The sequence below is a fragment of the Myiozetetes cayanensis genome, unplaced genomic scaffold (genome assembly GCF_022539395.1).
Source record: "Myiozetetes cayanensis isolate MyiCay16 unplaced genomic scaffold, myiCay2020 scf6-25, whole genome shotgun sequence".
Lineage (NCBI taxonomy): Eukaryota > Metazoa > Chordata > Aves > Passeriformes > Tyrannidae > Myiozetetes > Myiozetetes cayanensis.
The window spans coordinates 48,661,171-48,678,380 of record NW_026087853.1 but is presented as its reverse complement, the minus strand read 5'-3'; the positions used below and the strand labels follow the sequence as shown (position 1 = coordinate 48,678,380).

The window sequence follows — 17,210 nt, the reverse complement described above, 5'->3', positions numbered from 1 at the left end:
TCCTTTTAAATGCTGTTGAACATGCTAAGGATGTATTAATTTTAAGAGATTAAAAATAACTTGAGATGATGGTATGGGGTTGCAGGATGTAATCTAGATGTAAATTCTAACGTGATGGGGGCTATCAGTAACCACAGCACAAAATATAAACAACCAAAATAAAACTGATGTGTGTCCTGCCAAAGCTTGCTTTGTTTGCACAAAGCTGTGAAAAGACCATGGCTATGAAAACACCATTCAGTTTTTTGTGCTAGAGTAGGACCAAACTACTTGTTCACTGCTGAGTGTGGGATTGGGGATATTAGTTGTGTGACATGTGGATTACAAAGACTGTGATTAAAAACTTGACTTTGACACTAGTGTTTTTATTTTGCAGGTGAATAATGATCCTGAATGCCATTCTTCTCCTTATTCCTGCAAAAGGTCCATTAGTTTATTCTTTTCTGGAGATGAACAGATAAAGATGAGCAGTGAAGTCACCTATAAAGGCTTTGGGTAATTCCAGTTATGTTTCTGATGCTCTAGTTACATTAGAATTAATGCCATGGTAACATTTTGATAGCATAGATGTAAACTTATTTGTTGGTAGCTTGAAAAAGGATCCAGACCACAGATGCAATAATTACTCCCCATCTACAGAGTAGTGTCTGAGGAAGGCGATCCCTAAATTGGTGGTCTATAGTATTAAGAAGTATAATATATATAACCATTGACATTCATATTTTGATTTTTGCTGTTATTTGCAACTTGAATTGGTTTAGTGGAGTTAGTATACATTTACATCAGGAATTTTCAGATGCATGAGGAAGCCATTACGTCAGCAAGTAGTTTATTTTTAATGGTTATACTTTCTAATGTAATGTTATTTTTGATTCTGTGTAATTTCAGAGTACAATTACCTTATATTATTGGAAACTTACACATCCAGAAACTAGCTGGATACTTCCTAGTCAGGCACCAGTATGCCTTTACTCTGGCATGGGATGGTATATCTGCAGTGTATATCAAAATGGCACCAGAGTACCTGGGCAAAACGCGTGGACTGTGTGGAAACAATAATGCTATTCTGCAGGATGATCTTGAAACTAGTTATGGTGGGTATTTAAGATGCTTCCTGTTATATAATATTTCTGTTGGGGGGGGGTCAGGTGAAAAAATGTTACTTTGCTTTGTTTTTAATTATGATGCTAATTGAATTTAAGATGAGCAGCTTTTGAAATGGAAAATATGATGTGGAAATACTTCTGGTAGATGACACTGTTAGTGAAAGAGAACCAGTTTCATTACAGTTGGGGCTCTGGGGAGGAACATCTTAAAAAGTCTGTCTTGCTCAATTACCTGCAGTGGCATTTGTACTTCAGTTTCTTGGGACCTGAAAGGTAGAATCTGGTTTTAAATGTTTGCTTTTCTCTTAGCAATTTTTCAGCCTCTGGAAGCCTGAGATATTGCTATTGAAAATAAATCAATAATTAGTAAATCAAATAAATGAAAACTGTCAAATCCTGTTTGATCTGGCATCTCATTTGTGATAACACTCTCAGAATTGACTAGTGATCCTTCATTATTAGGGTTCATTCAGACACTTCCAAGATTCTTGGCTTTCAGTAAATACTGAGTGAAGACCTCAATAAAATAAACAGGGAAAAACAACAGGTCCCTTGAAAGGTATTTCAAGTTAGGCCATAAAAACTTCTGGAGTTCATTGCTTTGGGCCGTTTAGCTCTTTGCTTCCCTTTAGCATTAGGGTATTTCTGTAGAGTACTAGTCCAAAGCTCAGAGTAGATGTGGTAGTTTTCCTCTGTTGTTTGTGCATGCCACTCAGTTTCAGAAAGCACCAGCCCTGCACTGTTAATAGTCATTACCCACACTGAATCCTTTGCTCACTAAATCAAATTGCTTAGATTAATACCAAGAGCAGTAGCTCATTGCCCCAGAAAGTTTCCTCCATCCTCTCACCTTTCTCAGAGTGTCTCAGTCACATTAAGCTGTGATTGTAGCACAAGCCAATACACTGCATATGAGCTTTATGCAGTCAGCTTGGGGAGGAGTTGCCATGAAGACATGGCAAGACATGCATTTGTGGGTAATCCAAGCAGTAATCAGTGTTACCACTTGTCCATGATGGATAATAGTAATAAAAATTAGCTAGTTTCACTCTAGCATGGACATTTCTACTTATCCGGAAGATTCACATCCTGCTTGGCAAATGCAGACAATCATTTTGAACTGTTGTAGTAACCCATGAATGCCTCATCTTTCTTGGGTTTTACACTCTCTGTTGGGAGTTTCTCATAAAATAGAAGCATACACCTATGCATATACAGGTTTTTTTTCTTTCCTTTCTTCAATTGATAGACTAAGGGAGGCCCTCCTCCCTTAAGCCTTTCCTTGCCAAATTGCCTGAGTAAGCTGCCTTCTGCTATTCTAAAGCCCCTTCTGTAGTTCCTTTTAGAAGTATTTTTTGTTTCTTGGAAGTACTGTATTGATTTCAGCTGATTCATTTAGTAGTAGGAAGGGTTGGGTGTTCTCATTCTTAATGTGTTCTGGTTATTGAGATGTTTCCCGGGGAAATCCTGTAGAAACGCTGTTGTTCTTCCAAGCCACCGTGTGACTGTATGTGTGTGTTTTGTTTAGGAAAACTGACAGATGATGTAACTGAATTTGTAGAGAGTTGGCAGGAAAATCCTCCACAAGGAACACCCAGCTGGGATAAATCTCTTCTCAATGAGCCACCGTGCCTGACACAAACCCATGAATCTCTACAGGTTTGGATCAACACTAAAACATTATTACCACACTTCATTGATTCTAATTAGAGCAAGAATTTGGCTTAATGCTTTGAAGGAATATTGAATATATGAAGGAATATTTTAAACTGGAAATATTCAGTCTCTCTGGAAATATTCAAAGCTCTTTGGAGAGATGAATTAAAATGATTGCTGCAGCAGATCTTCTCTTGTTGTCTCATCCCTTCCCTCCCCATCTTTTCTTCTGTATTTCTTGATCTTTTCAAATATTATCTGCATAGCAGCCAATAGAAGTGTTTGAATATGGAGCTAAATGAGTGAAAAGTTGTAAAATAGGGTAGTGTTGTAGAACTAGTTCCCATTCCTTCCCTTAGGAAGCATAGAAAGAATCAGGGTGGCAGTACTAGAATGAGAGCAGAGTTAATTTGTCAGTGTTTAAAAATGAATTATTGCTACTTTTGTCCATAACACTGAAGTAATTTTTCCTTCTAAGTGGTATTTTCAGGATATAACCCTTAAATGATATGCTTTGAAACTAAAGCTGATGACAAATTGGTTTATTTCTGTTGCATTTTACTGTGTAATTTAATTAAAAGGAAGACCTTTTTCAGGTTATTTTGGTATAGTTGTATTTGCCTTGGGGAGGGAATGTTTCACCATCACTGGTGTGACCTCAGATCAAAGATTCAATGTTATGGATACTCTGGCATGTAGATCAATATGTTACTAGACACTGCTCACTAGTTGGTGAGAGGCAAGCGATTCCTAGTCACAGATGTCTGTTCTGATTTTCCATAGTATTCTATTATGTTAAGCTTATGTTTACTTTTTAAAAGCTTCTCTTCACAACAGCTGTCTCTTTCATTTCAGAGGACATATGCTCTGTGTAATATCCTGTTACATCCCCCATTCAAACAATGCCATGAATATGTGAGTCCTCTTTCTTTTATGGCAAGCTGCACAAATGATCTTTGCATGTAAGTAAATGCTTTCAGGTAATACCAAAGCTATTACAAAAAAAAGTCCTTTTATCATGAGAATGAACTGTAAATGTTAACAGAACTGATTTGTATCTTTTTGTCTATATTTGTTTCTATCTAGCAGTATCTTATTATTTTGTCTTTTCTCACTTGTTCTAGTTTTACTGCAGTGGAACACTGCGGAGTTGTTCCTATTTTCTTTGGTATAGGAGTGACCAAAATGAGACTGTGATATTTTCTATAATTTGTTACTGTATCTCCTGTGAATATGGCATCTGCGTTGATTCTGAGTGTGCAACAGCCTTAGTATTAGTATAGTATTACTATAATGAAAAGTAACAGTGAAAAGGTCAGTTTGGCATCTGCACACCATATGGTAATCCATTGTAAAGAGGAATTTGATTACTATTTGAACTTATGCTAACATATCACAACCTGCTATGCTCTTTGCCCAAGCAATTTAGACCAGTTAAATTAACAGGCAGGACAGAAGGTAACTTCCATTTACAGTACCAGGGTGACTCACTGATGGAAATCCTACGCTTTCCTTGTGAGTTTTCTGCAGGGTGTCAGTCCTTTGTAAAACTCAAGACCTTTATTCAGGTCTGTTTATACTATTGTATGTCTGTCTTCCATGGATTTATTCAAGAAATTAACGTCAGGTCTCAAATATATTGATATTTATACTGAAGATCTGTCTTCAAGTGTGGCAGAATCTCTAACCCATTAAAGACTTTTAACCTAGCCCAACAGCACAGTGAAATTTTAAAGTAGGTTCGGACAACGTGGTTGTATGCAACGCAGGAGCATTCATGAGGTTACGATTGCGTGTTTGAATGTAGGTAGAAAATAATCTGCCAATTTTTATTTGTGTAAGGTCAGCAGCTGATAATGCAACTTGGTGTCGAGCACTAACTGAATATGCCAGAGCATGTGCCCAAGCAGGAAAGCCCCTTCATGGATGGCGTGTGCACTTTGAGCAGTGTGGTATGTAGATGCTTTTATACTTGGAAGTGCTTCTTGTTAGCTGTACTTTGAAAAGGATGTGCTTCAAAGTTTTATTGTATTGTCCTTCCTCCTATTTTGAGTTCACATAGCTCTTAGAGAAACTGTTGAGTGAATGAAACTCACTTCAAGGCTACATAAATGTGATGGGATTGTTCTTTCATATGTATAATTTGTTTACTGAGTATATATAATATATATATAATATACTGAATATAAATACTGAATGTATTTAAAGTACTAAGCTGAACTACGTACAACGTGAATTAAGAGCCTTCTTACTAAATCGGATATTTTTAAAGATGATTAATCATTTTTATTTTCATAGAGGTACTCTTTCACATGTTGTCCAAATCTTCATGGCTTTCTGATATATAAAATGTCTGTCATGAGTGTTAAAAATAAATTTAAATTACACTTCCATAAATCTTCACTATATAAGTCACATAAAGTAAGTTTGAAAGAGGTCATCTAATTTGTTCACCTGTCTGTAACATAGGACCAAGACTGCTTTGTCATCCAGGACAGAAGATTTCCCCTATGCTTCCAGAAATCTCTGTTAATGGATGTTCTGACTGTGATGGTCTGAGTATCTGAATAGCTCTGCTGTGGGAAAATTTCTGAGTCTCCCTTACTGTAATTTAAGATTATTCCTTCTTAAAGCACCTTTGGAGCAAATATGAATATATAGAAATATGTATCAATTCTGTGAGTGTGTATGTTATGAAAGCCATTTTTCTGGACAACAGATGCTCAACTGACTTGCCAAAAAGTAAATACCTGAAAGAAACATTTGCAATCTATTTAAGTCCTGAGACATTAAAACAATACCTTTTCTCTACCTGTTCCTATTTTTCAGTCATTACCTGTGCTGAACCCTTGACCTACAATGAATGCATCAACTGCTGCCCTGTTTCGTGCCACCAGCAATCGCAGTGCATTAACAGTGAGCTTCCCTGTGTTGATGGATGCTACTGTCCAGATGGTAAGTTTTGCTTCTCAAATACTTATTATTTAATTCCATATAACTTTGAGGTTGTTCTTCCCCAGGCTTATGTCTCTATACAGCCTGACTAGATTAAAGCATTTCCAGGAGCTCTTTATAAACAAAGTGCCAACGGTGTGTGCATGAATGACCTTATTTTCCCTGTAGACAACAGCCCTTTGCTCCTTCTAACAGGAAGCAATGGATTTCAGAACAGATCCACATTCTAGCTGTACAGACCCACAATTTGAATGAAAAATAGTGTTTGCTCTCTTGTTACAGGACAGGCATCCTCCTGATTGTGGTGGTTGCTGCTTGTTTTTTGAGGAGAGGGAGAATTATTTTGGTGGATTGGGTTTAGTTTTTGTTTGTTTGTTTTGTTTGCTTGATGGTTTTTTTTTGGTTTTTTTTCCTGGAGTCTGCCTGCAAGGTTACAGAGCTTAGGAGAGCTCAAAACCATGCCATAAGCAAAACTCATTCATGTGGCCAGAAACAGGTTTTCATACTGAGGTTCTTACACTGCTGTATGTTTCTGGCTAGTGACGTATTTACAGTGTGGCCTACAGCAAAACTTTACTCTCATCACCACAATAGGCGTCAATGTCCAATTTTTCTCTAGTTACTGCCTTCTCTTGGCTACATAATTCTATATAAAGAGGATAGAGAAAGTTATGCCATGGATCTTCAAGTCATGCCTCTTATATGTACCCTGGGGTTGTAAAGCCTTTTAGCTTCTGGCTCTCTAATAAAAAAATAATCAACCAGAAAACACCAAAGCAAAAACCTGTTTCAGTAAGATAAGGACCAAAGAGTACTTTAAAACTGCAAAGATTTGTAAATGTGTTAAAAAATAAGCCAAAGGTATTCAAAGAAGTGTGGCTTGTGTATTTGGGTTTGGGGTTTTTTTGGGTTTGGGATTTCCTCCCCCTCTCACCCAGTATTAAGTATTTATTATTCATACTATGTTTAGTGTATCTCAGGCAATTTAGTGTCTTGGTCCATGAAATATATTTATTTAATATAATTCAAATGCACTTTTTTTGAGTGAAAATTACTAACTATTAGTCTAGATTGTATTATCATACAAAACTATTTGTGTTGTTCTCGAATATACTTAGTAGTGTTCTGTCATGCATATTTCTTTTATTCTTGTTATTTTATTTATTCTAGGCTTAATTTATGAAAATGAATTGTGTGTCAAACCTATGGACTGTCCTTGTGACTACCATGGAAGTTTTTTTGAAATGGGTTCGGTGGTTTATGAGGAATGTAATAACTGGTGAGTAGTTTTGCTTTTTATGCTGGTGACTTCATCCTTTCGTTGTCATAAGAGACAAGTTCTTCAAGGCCTATTTCAGTTGGACATAAAGAACCTAATGTAAGCTTGACACTGAGCTGATGTTTTGAGAATTTCGAAGTTAATTTTATACATTTTAAAGAAAAATCTATAGGAAGAGGAAGTGCCTTTTATTGGATCACCTTAATTGAAGAAAATGGATGAGCTTGCAGATGTTTTTTCCACAAGAATTCTAATTTTAAGTCATAGGATTCAAATTGGTTGTGTTTATTCTTCTCAGTTTTATTATTCAACTTTTTTAATGGTTATTAAGGAGCTAAAAAGAAATCAAAGTGTTACTGGATGCATGGATGAAATTTCACTTGATTGTGTCTTCATGGCAAGTTCTTGCCACAGCATGCAGGCATTCTAATGACTGTGATACCTCTGTTGTACTCTTTTGTAATATGCAAGGCACTTGGTGCTCATTTCATAGAGAAGGAATCCAGGAGGAACAACTAAGGGACAGCCATATGTAATTCACAGAATAGAAGTATGAAACCTTTTTGTTTTGATTTCAGCACCTGCATTGGCGGAAAGTGGAGCTGTACAAATCTTACGTGTCCAGGTATGTGAAAGCCTTGCATACTTAACTTATTGATAACTGAATTCTTACTTCAGGTAAAATATTACTTTGAGATCTTAATGTGATCTTTCAGCACATAATTTGCATTTTATTTCCATCTGCATGTAAATGCATCTACAGACTCAGTAGATTAAATATTAAAATGGTCTAAATAGCAGGCATCTGCCTTTCAGCTTAGTGCAGTAATGTGTCTGCCCATACATCACCATAATGTCTCTGGTAGATGACACTACCTGGTCATTTATTTTCCTCAACCAAATTTTCTACTGCAAAACTCACTTGACATAATTACTGCAAGTTTAATTTGTTTTACTCAGTGTTGCTGGCTTATCAGTTGACAGTGGGAGTGCTTAATGTTTCTGAAAATGAGTCTTAAGAGCCACAAATCAAATACCCACAATGTAAGGATGACGCATATTATTGCTTCTTTTTGGGAGAAGGGCTGTTTAGGTATCCCAGCCTGGCATCAGGTACGAACCCCATTACAAAAGCAAAGATAAGGTTGAACTCTTTAATTGTGTTCCTAGTACCTGGTTGTAATACAAATACCATGCCATAAATTATAGAATATTATCATAGTGTATAAACCCTACAGCAGTAATACCTGTTGAGAGTACACCATCTTTACTACATACTTAAATGCATTATTTATTGTGTCTGTCAGCTGAATGCTCAGTTTCAGGAGACACTCATTTCATGACCTTTGATGGGCGCAAATACACTTTCCAAGCTACCTGCCAGTATATTTTAGCCAAGAGCCGTACATCTGGAGCATTTACCATATCCTTGCAAAATGCTCCCTGTGGACAGGTAAGTCTCAGAACTTTCTTATAGTGTTTATATCTTGAAGGGCTTATTATTTGGTGAAAAAAGTATTAACAAAAAAAAAAAAAAAAAAAAAGGCAAGCAAGTTACCTGCAACTGCATATAATAAATAGTAGCAACAATTTTCTGTAATGATGAATTAGTTGGACAGCAACAGTGCAGAGCAAGTCTGTACATAAATTCTCCTGCTTACTTGGGATAATAGGAAAGATTATGCTAGTGTTCTGATTCACTGTTCACTGAGGTCATTCAATAGCATGTGGGGGTTCCTGCAGCACACCCTAGATGATGACTTCTTTTCTTGAGCTTTCTGAGTACCTTTTTGAATTTGCAACCAGCACAAAGTCTACTGCTTATTGTTGCTTGAAGGAAGAATGACTTTTAAATGTCTTCAATATAGATTTCTCTTTCGTCTTTGTTCTCGCAACTTGAAATTTGCTTTTACTTATGTTGACATGAAAACATTTGGATAGCTTTTTGGGCAACTCTCTCAGATTTGTTTGTATAAATGCATTTGTGTTACTGTTGCTAAGTTGGTACTTTTTACAGTTGTTTTCAACCACACATCCATATGTGTGTAGGTAGCTGATATTAAAGGTGCTACTAAAGGTTATGTTAAAGGTGCTCCTACTTTATATTTGAAAGTTGCTGGTACCGGCCAAATGTTTTGTCTGCCTTATATCCATTCTGTTTCCTTTGTTATGTATGTGGATTTCTGAGCATGTATTATGAAGCTATGTGTGAGCTATGGAACACTGGTAAGATTTTTGACTACACTTTCATTACATTCTTGATAGGATGAGAAGCATAGTTGACTGAGTTGAGCCATTTTCTGGAATCAGGCTTTTCTCACTGGCTGAGTTCTACATGTGTTTGTAAGGGCAGAATTTGGCCCACATTTGCATTAGGGTAGCACATAGATGCTACTGTGTATGCCTACTTACTAAGTTGCTGGACTTGCAGCAGAGAAAAGATTTTGTATCTTTGCCAAATTTCACTTCTGTCTCTAATAGTCTTCTATAATGATTTTTACTTAGAAGCAATTGTACACATATTTGAAGTGTATATTGCCTTAAACATAACTTTGCTGTAATTCTAGACCACCTCCCTACTTTATGTTAGGGCTGTAGTGTTACATAATTCACATAAAATCAGTCTTATTAAAGTGGCAGTGGCAAGTTTTTTATAATAGAAATTATCTGTTTATAATCCAGGTAAGAGATGGGAGACTGAGTGCAGGGAATCCCCTCATCTCATTGATAAAAGTTGAGAGGCAAGAAAATTAACTTAACTGGATAGAGATGAAATATATTTTTCAACTAGATAATCTCAAGTAAATGTCTCTTCTATGGTTCCTAGAAGTATATAAAGACACCAAGTGAGGTACGTGACAGGCAGGACTTAGAAGTTACCACTGTTGAAAAAGTGGATTCCTGTGTTGCAAATACAACTGCTTTAAGATGCTATAATAGTCTCTAGCTCTTTGAGGTAGAAGCGTTACAGTGGGGGCTGTGACATGAGATCTTGGCAAGGACATGCACATCCAAAAAACTTCTAGGTTAACCTCTGTGTGCATTATTTGGATTGGAAAGAATCTGGTGTTCCTGCTAATATTTGCTGTTTATAGGAAGATTGAGACTGTTTCAAGATACAGTATATTTGGTTAGTGTTACAATTCTCCACTTCAAGTGCATATTTGGCTTAGCTTGTTTTTACTTCAGTAAGTTTAGTTAGCTTCATTCTGGGCAAAGCTTAGAATCCTGAGGAGCTGATGAAGTTACTATCCTCTAGAAGAAAAAAAATGAAAGTAAGAGCTTTGAAACAAAATATGAACATAGCAATAAATCTGTTCAGTCATTGTCTTATTCTCAGAATTTTGGAGAGTCCAAGAAGCTTGAGAAAGGTGGTTGTATATAATACAGCTGTACTATATCATTGAAGAAAAGCAAAGGCAATCTCCAGAGAAAACACTCTGGGCAACTCTTTTATTAAATGAGAGTTGAGGCCTGAATGAGTTCTTGCAGAAGCCCACAGTGAGGAAACTTCTAACCTGACCTGTTGAAAATCCCATCAATGAACAAGAGAGGTCTGGAGCAAACAGCTGCTGTGGTAACGTGCAGCGTATGAATGTGTGCCTCATTCCTTGTGTTACAGAACAGGTATTCTTTGGACAAAACAGACAGAATTGTGCCTTTTGGTTTAGTTGTTGTGGTTACTTCTTGCTGGGGAAAGTGAAAACATAGTTAACCTTCTACAGCACTGGTGAGACTGCAAAGTGCTTTGTAGTAACTCCTGCTTTCTTCTTCACCCTGACTTAGCAACTCTGCTTAATGTATCTCTGTGCCAAAGTGGTTTGTAGGTGAAAAAACAGATTCTCTTTACTACATGTTGGGCTTCATACTTCACCTAGCCTTTAACAAAGGTAACCTGATCAGTCCCTAATAGGTATAGGCTTTTACAGAGGTTTAAGTGAAGTGTTCTGGATATTAACAGTTAGGTGGGTGGTCAGAGGGTTATGTGACGTGTTCTAGGGCTAACTTAGTTATCAGTGTACAAGTGGTAAGAGGGTTGTGAGAACGTTTTGTGTAGAATAAGGCAAGAATGTGGTTTTTTTTCAGTGCAGCTATTCAAGTGTCTAATTATCAACTAGCTGGTACCACTTGGCAGAAGAGCTGCTTTTCAGTTCCCCAGGCACCATCCATTGTCTTTCTTCGCATTTATAAAAATTAATGAATTGAAATGGGAAGCTAAAAGATTTGTGATGTGGAATCTCATATTTCTTGATGGTTTGAGATTTTATGTGCTTCTTTAAAAAAGCCTTATCACTCCCATCTCATTCAAGCAGATTAAAAAATGTGGAAAGAAAATACCTGGGGAGATTTTAGCTTTCTGAATCACAAAGACTCCAGTCATCCGGAGCCTTAGAGCTGGTGACATAAACAGTCATCAGGCAACAAGTTATTTGAAAACGATGTGAAATTTTGTTTAAGCACTTTTTGGAAGGAAAATCATTCAAGTGATCAGCACAGCTTAACCTTATCTGAGTTTCAAGTGACAACCTTGCTGGCTTTGTAGTTTGTATGATGAGAAGGTCTGCTGAATATAGATTTTTATTTTGTTTTTTGAAGTGTCTAGTGAGAGTAATGGCCATTCCTGTGAAAACACCTGCTGAAAACTGGCAGGGGCAGTGCTGTGAAAGAAACACTTCATTGGAACAGAGAACAATTGTCAGGCAGAATTTCTTCTTCAGTTTCAGCATGAAGGAATAATAAAGCTTCTGTCGAGATCCTATACTAATGTATATACTATGGAGGGTTGTTTTCTTGGCTCTGGTCTGCTATGCATATCACCTGCCATTCTTTTATCTTCAGCTTCTTAAAAGGCCAGCAGTATCATCAATTTGTAGCCATTGTTTCTGAATGAAATGCACAGAAACACAATTTCTTAAGTAAAGAGGCAAAACAGCAAGACATGCTATGAGGGCATGACTTCACAAGGCAGATGTCTGTCTTCACTGTCAGTCCAGGGAAGCTGGTTGAGCTGATGAAATATCTCGAGTTATTTTTATAATTTGCTTGTTTCATTTTTTCATTTCAACTGTTGGTGAAAGATCACTGTTGAATTATTCTCTAGAGATAGGGAAATTCTGCATGTAGTTTTTAATCTTTGCATACTACTGTGTGTATTTATGTGTCCATGGTACTTGAAGAGCTGACAGATGATCTCTCTTTGCTAGTTCAGCATCTGTGAAATCCACATGGTAATGTTCAGAGATCCTTGCAGTTCTAGTAATGGTTTTCAACAAGCAGGGCGACATTTGCCCTGTATTAGACAAGTCCCAGCAAAAGTCAGAGTTGAATAAAAGTGTAAACCAATGAAATGAGCATCCTGATCTCTTTGTTCTGTGAATGATGCTATTCACTGTATAATTTTGCTGTTTGTGCAACTGTCCAAGTGTCATGTTATCTATATCTATTTCGGTGCCTCTTTCAGCACTAAAGATTCTTAAAATTTCAGTTTCATCAGTAGTTATGCCTTCACTGAAGGCAGTGGAGCTGCACAATGCAGCCTCCCATACCTGTGCTGGACATTTCTGGACTGCAACACCATTGCATGGGAAATTTTCTGCATTGAGACCTAGCCTGCTCTTTGACCAAGTCATTGTAGACATGTCTGTGTATGTTCTGTTATATAAGACTGCCTGGGGGTCATGCTGAAAATGGTGTTGATAATAGAGATATTTTTGTTATGACATTATGAGATATTGAAGATGCATAATTGAGATGAGAGTAAAATGAACAAATAGTCTGACCAAAGTGACCAGACCCAATTTTTGTCATTGTTCTTCAATACCTGTTGAATGGTTACAAGGTCTTGCAGTGAAGGGGGCTGAACAAAAGAAACAGCAGTTGGGTGTTTCCCTATGTTGTCTGTAGATGGCAGGGAATGGACAGTCTCTTAGCTTTATCCAGCTGCACCAAGCCAGTGTAAATAAGCCAATGTCTCAGAAGCTATAGTAAAGAGATCTGAGTGTAGCAGAAGTGGCAGAAACCTAATTTTTCCTAGAGCATCCAGAAAGTAGAATGTGGACTGGGATTATGATGTCTTTCAATATGTAGCAAGGTCAGTTACAGAATGCTGACATGGTAAAGTTCAAGTCATCTCTCAATCCACCTCTGTGCCTGATTCTGTGATAGAACATTTCTTTAAAAAAAAATTAAGTAGTGATCAAATTAATTCTGTTAAGAAAATTCTGTTTATCTGCTGTAATTAATAAACATGCTTTAATAAGCATTCTTCCTATATTGGCATTGAAAGCCAGAGTACCTGTAGTTGCTCTGGAAGGTGAAGGTCCTGTCCTGGAAACTTTAATTGGAATGACTAGTGTTAGTCATCTGTCCAACTTGTTTCCAAGTTATTTGGTAGAAGTGTGTTTGCTACTGTGGCATGTTGCAAGTATTCAGTATTTAATAGCCCTCAGACTTGTGCTGCTTTCCACGTGTGCTGTGATGTCTAGTTGAAGATGACTACAGTAATAGTTAAGTAGTTTGGGGCTTCACTGAGGTAGCCATCCATTTCAGCACTTGATTGAGTGAAAAAATCCCCAACCTAAAAATCTTAGAACAAGTACACAGTAGGTGAGTTGTGTTTTGATGAAAGCAGTTAACTTGATTTCGATTCTCGGTCTTTAAGCTGTTCTGAAATTTCTTTCTGTAGGGCATGTAGCTTTTTTATGTTGGGAAACTTTTGCACATAAGTCTAAATATTTCTGTTTTTTAGAATTTCAGTCAATTAGCTGCTCTTGGTTCCACTGAAGAGGGTAGATGTAGAAATACCAAATAAGGATAATTTAGCTTTTTTTTTTTTTAAGTATGTTTTATCTGAACTGCAATGCAGTATTCCTTTTCATGTCTCTATGACATTTTGACTTAGAAGAGTGAAATTCAGATGCGAATAAGCATGCTAGTAAATGGTAGTAACAATAAACAAGTCAGGCCTGTGGATGTATGCTGCCACGATGCTGCCTTTCTTTCATCAATATTTATCCATGGAGCCTATGAGCATACTCCACAACTCCTCTCAGAAATAATGGATTTATATGCTGTTTTAAACAATGGTTCTCAAGATACTTTTGTCTTCCATTATTGTTTGCCTTCAAAAGAATTTTGTATCTTAAATATGCTCTAAAAGAACCTGAGTATATCAGAACACTTTAAAGTACGTACTTGGATTTCAGTGCACTGCTCTACAGATAATGCAGCCTTGTTTGTGAGCAGTAACTCAGCCTCAGAGGGTCTTTAATCAGGGGGGTCCACGAACTGCAGGTGTCTTGGTACTAAGCTGTGTGAGAATTGCTTCATTCTCTGTTTACAAATCCTACTTTTGAGCTGTATTTGCATAGCAGGTCAGAGTTATTGACAAACATATATGGGACATTATTCAAAATACTAAGTTTTCTTACTTAGCTGTAAAGCTGTATGTTTTTCAAGTGCACTCTGGTAAGAAGCAAGTATAATTTTAAATTTTCAATCCCCACTAAATATACCTTTACTTATTTGTTTTCCTCTTACTTGTAGAACCAGGATGGATCATGTATCCAATCAGTCAGCCTTATTCTTAAGCAGGATCCCAAGAGGCAAGTGACTCTGACTCATTCAGGAGATGTTTTGATATATGACCAATACAAAATTAACCTACCCTATGCAGATGGTAAGGAATGATATATAACCATATAACTCTTATCAAACACTAAAGAAGTATTTTACTGACATTTGTGTACTGTCAATACTGCTAACATACTGAAGTTAAATGGCATAGTTTAGTATTAACATTGTTAATTTTTGAATGTTTTGCCAATTAACTGCTGACACACTTTTTACATAATAGTAGGAGTTGTACATTAGCTGTATTGCACTGGTGACTCTTAGCTTGAGATTGTGTTTGTTATAACAAATCCAAATGCCACCCTTTACACTTGCAAGATTGGTTAGATCTTTTCTGAGGGGGAATTATTTTCTCTGACTCTTGAACTGAATAATCTCTTTTCCCTTTTTGGTAAGCAACTCAAGTAAATGTAGGTGAAAGAAGACCTCTTGCCCCTTACAGTTAAACTACAGATTTTCAGAAAAAAATTTTATTTTTTGGTTCTTTTTATTTTCTTTGAGTTTTTAAATCTCTCCCTCTCAAAGATATCTGTTATTCTACATATGAATATGTGACTGTGTTCTGTGAGATTTAATGCTAGCTTTAATGAGAGTTTTTATTCAAATCTTTAGTATATTTGATGTCTGCAAGACCTTGGCTCTTTGTGAATTTCACAAAACTACATAGGCTTTAATATAGGAAGCATGTGCCTGGTGTTAGGATTACTTTGTCTACAAGAAACAGTCTGCAATGTTTGTATCTTTAAATTAGTTTAGTTTACCTTTATGAATGTTGCAGTGATATCTGGGTGCATTTTAAAAAAGTGTGGTGACTCACAAGTTTCTTGTTTTCTTCTTAAAAGTTTGAATCAGTATAACTTTGCATGAGAAATCAATGCTTAGGGGAAATAGGGTCTTAATAAGAAAAAATAAAACTTAGATAAAAATTGTATAAACCAAAATCAGTGAAATGACAAGAAACAAAATGTAAATTACGAACAGGTTTCCTTTGCCTTTCAACAATCTGTTTTTACTCACCAGAATTATTTGAAATACGGAAACTCTCCTCTGTATTTCTGCAAGTAAAGACACACATTGGATTACAGATCCTGTACGACAGGGAAGGACTGAGGCTTTACCTTCAAGTGGATGAACGGTGGAAGGACGACACCATGGGCCTTTGTGGAACCTTCAATGGGAATACAGAGGATGATTTTTTGTATGAATAGCTGCAAGATTTCTGTTTTCCAGTATATGAATGTCTACAGTTAGTGGTAGATCAAGTGTGTACTGAAGCTGAATGGATAGATACCAAGAATAATTTACTTTGAAGTTTTCCATTGGTGAGATAGGTAGTAGGATTTAGTTTGCTGACAGAGAATCTACAGGATATCAAGCCAGCTTTTGCTGAAAATATTTTAATATAAAAGTACAGTGAAGTATGTAAGGTGCACAAGGGCTAATTTATCTGAAAGATTTTGTTCAAAATATGAAGTGGCCTACATAAGGAACTTTCTGCCTCCTTGCATGCCTCTCTTTTTCCAGCTCCTATTTTCTGCTGCAATTTCTAACCTGCTGCCTCTGACAGAGCCTCCATTGTTCAGTGCCTGCAGGCTCAGGCAAGAGTCTGAGCCTCTCTTCGCTGTGATGCAGTGAAAGGTGGTCAGAGCTGCCTGAGCCCTATAGTGAACATTACTGTTTTTTCCAGCTTCTTTGCAACATGTTTCCCTGAGACAATAAAGAGCAAATTGGCTTCCAAAGATTAGAGCAGCCAAGCAGAACTAGGAGAAGATATTTCTTTTACCAATATAGGACAAGAAAGAGTGGGAGAACTTTTTTCTCTCAAAACAGTTGGATTTTTTCTAAATCAGGAGTAATTTAAAAATGAAAAAACTTTCTGTTATAGTTCCTATTTGGAAATACACATTCACACACAAATACACCAGTGGACTTTTGAAAAATTCTATCTTACTGATTAAAAGTATTATCAGAATATTATTTATAATGAGGCTAGGAAATATATAGACAAGATCTCAACAAAGAGATTATTTATGTAAAACTACTTAAAATATTTCTCTTTGACAAGTAGTTTGATAGTGTATTTTTGATAACAGTCTTTGGATTGTTCTCACGTAAGTGAGAAGTTGTTCAATAGTTTGGTACTTATGGAAAAAAGTCCTTAAACTTGAGAAGTTATGAATTGTGCTGAGACATAACACAAATTAGGGTGTACAAGCATTTTGATTTGTATACAAAAAAAGCTGATCCACGCTAGATTTGGGAGCCTTGCCATAGGCAGCAGTGTCTTTTGCAACACCTCCACTCCCAGCTATTCTACCAGCAGAAATACTACTGATGGATGTGCCTAATGCACTCTTTTCCCTAGATTGAAAAACCCCATATTTAAATGCACAGTTTTGATCCTTTTCCCTGTGCAATATTACTGTGCCTTGGTCACTTTGATCAGTCTTTATCATTCAGCTTCTATTGCCCCTCTGATTACCTGGGCCTCATGGATATCTATTAAATTGCTTTCACAGTTATATTTCTGGAGGCTTTTATTTCTTTCCCTTCCTCTTCCTTGCAGGGAACAAAGAGCAGGG

The 17,210-nt window shown here is 36.7% G+C and overlaps 1 protein-coding gene across 1 annotated transcript in view; it reads left to right on the top strand.

The window, feature by feature from the left end:
- Positions 1 to 17,210, top strand: part of OTOG (otogelin) — a 100,224-nt gene that overhangs the window by 9,688 nt on the left and 73,326 nt on the right. The window contains exons 7-17 of the mRNA XM_050336791.1: positions 377 to 495; positions 889 to 1,094; positions 2,635 to 2,765; positions 3,618 to 3,724; positions 4,605 to 4,714; positions 5,592 to 5,717; positions 6,888 to 6,996; positions 7,575 to 7,621; positions 8,304 to 8,449; positions 14,542 to 14,674; positions 15,649 to 15,826. Of these exons, the coding sequence (XP_050192748.1) occupies positions 377 to 495; positions 889 to 1,094; positions 2,635 to 2,765; positions 3,618 to 3,724; positions 4,605 to 4,714; positions 5,592 to 5,717; positions 6,888 to 6,996; positions 7,575 to 7,621; positions 8,304 to 8,449; positions 14,542 to 14,674; positions 15,649 to 15,826 (1,412 nt within the window). The remainder of the gene's footprint in view (positions 1 to 376; positions 496 to 888; positions 1,095 to 2,634; positions 2,766 to 3,617; positions 3,725 to 4,604; positions 4,715 to 5,591; positions 5,718 to 6,887; positions 6,997 to 7,574; positions 7,622 to 8,303; positions 8,450 to 14,541; positions 14,675 to 15,648; positions 15,827 to 17,210) is intronic.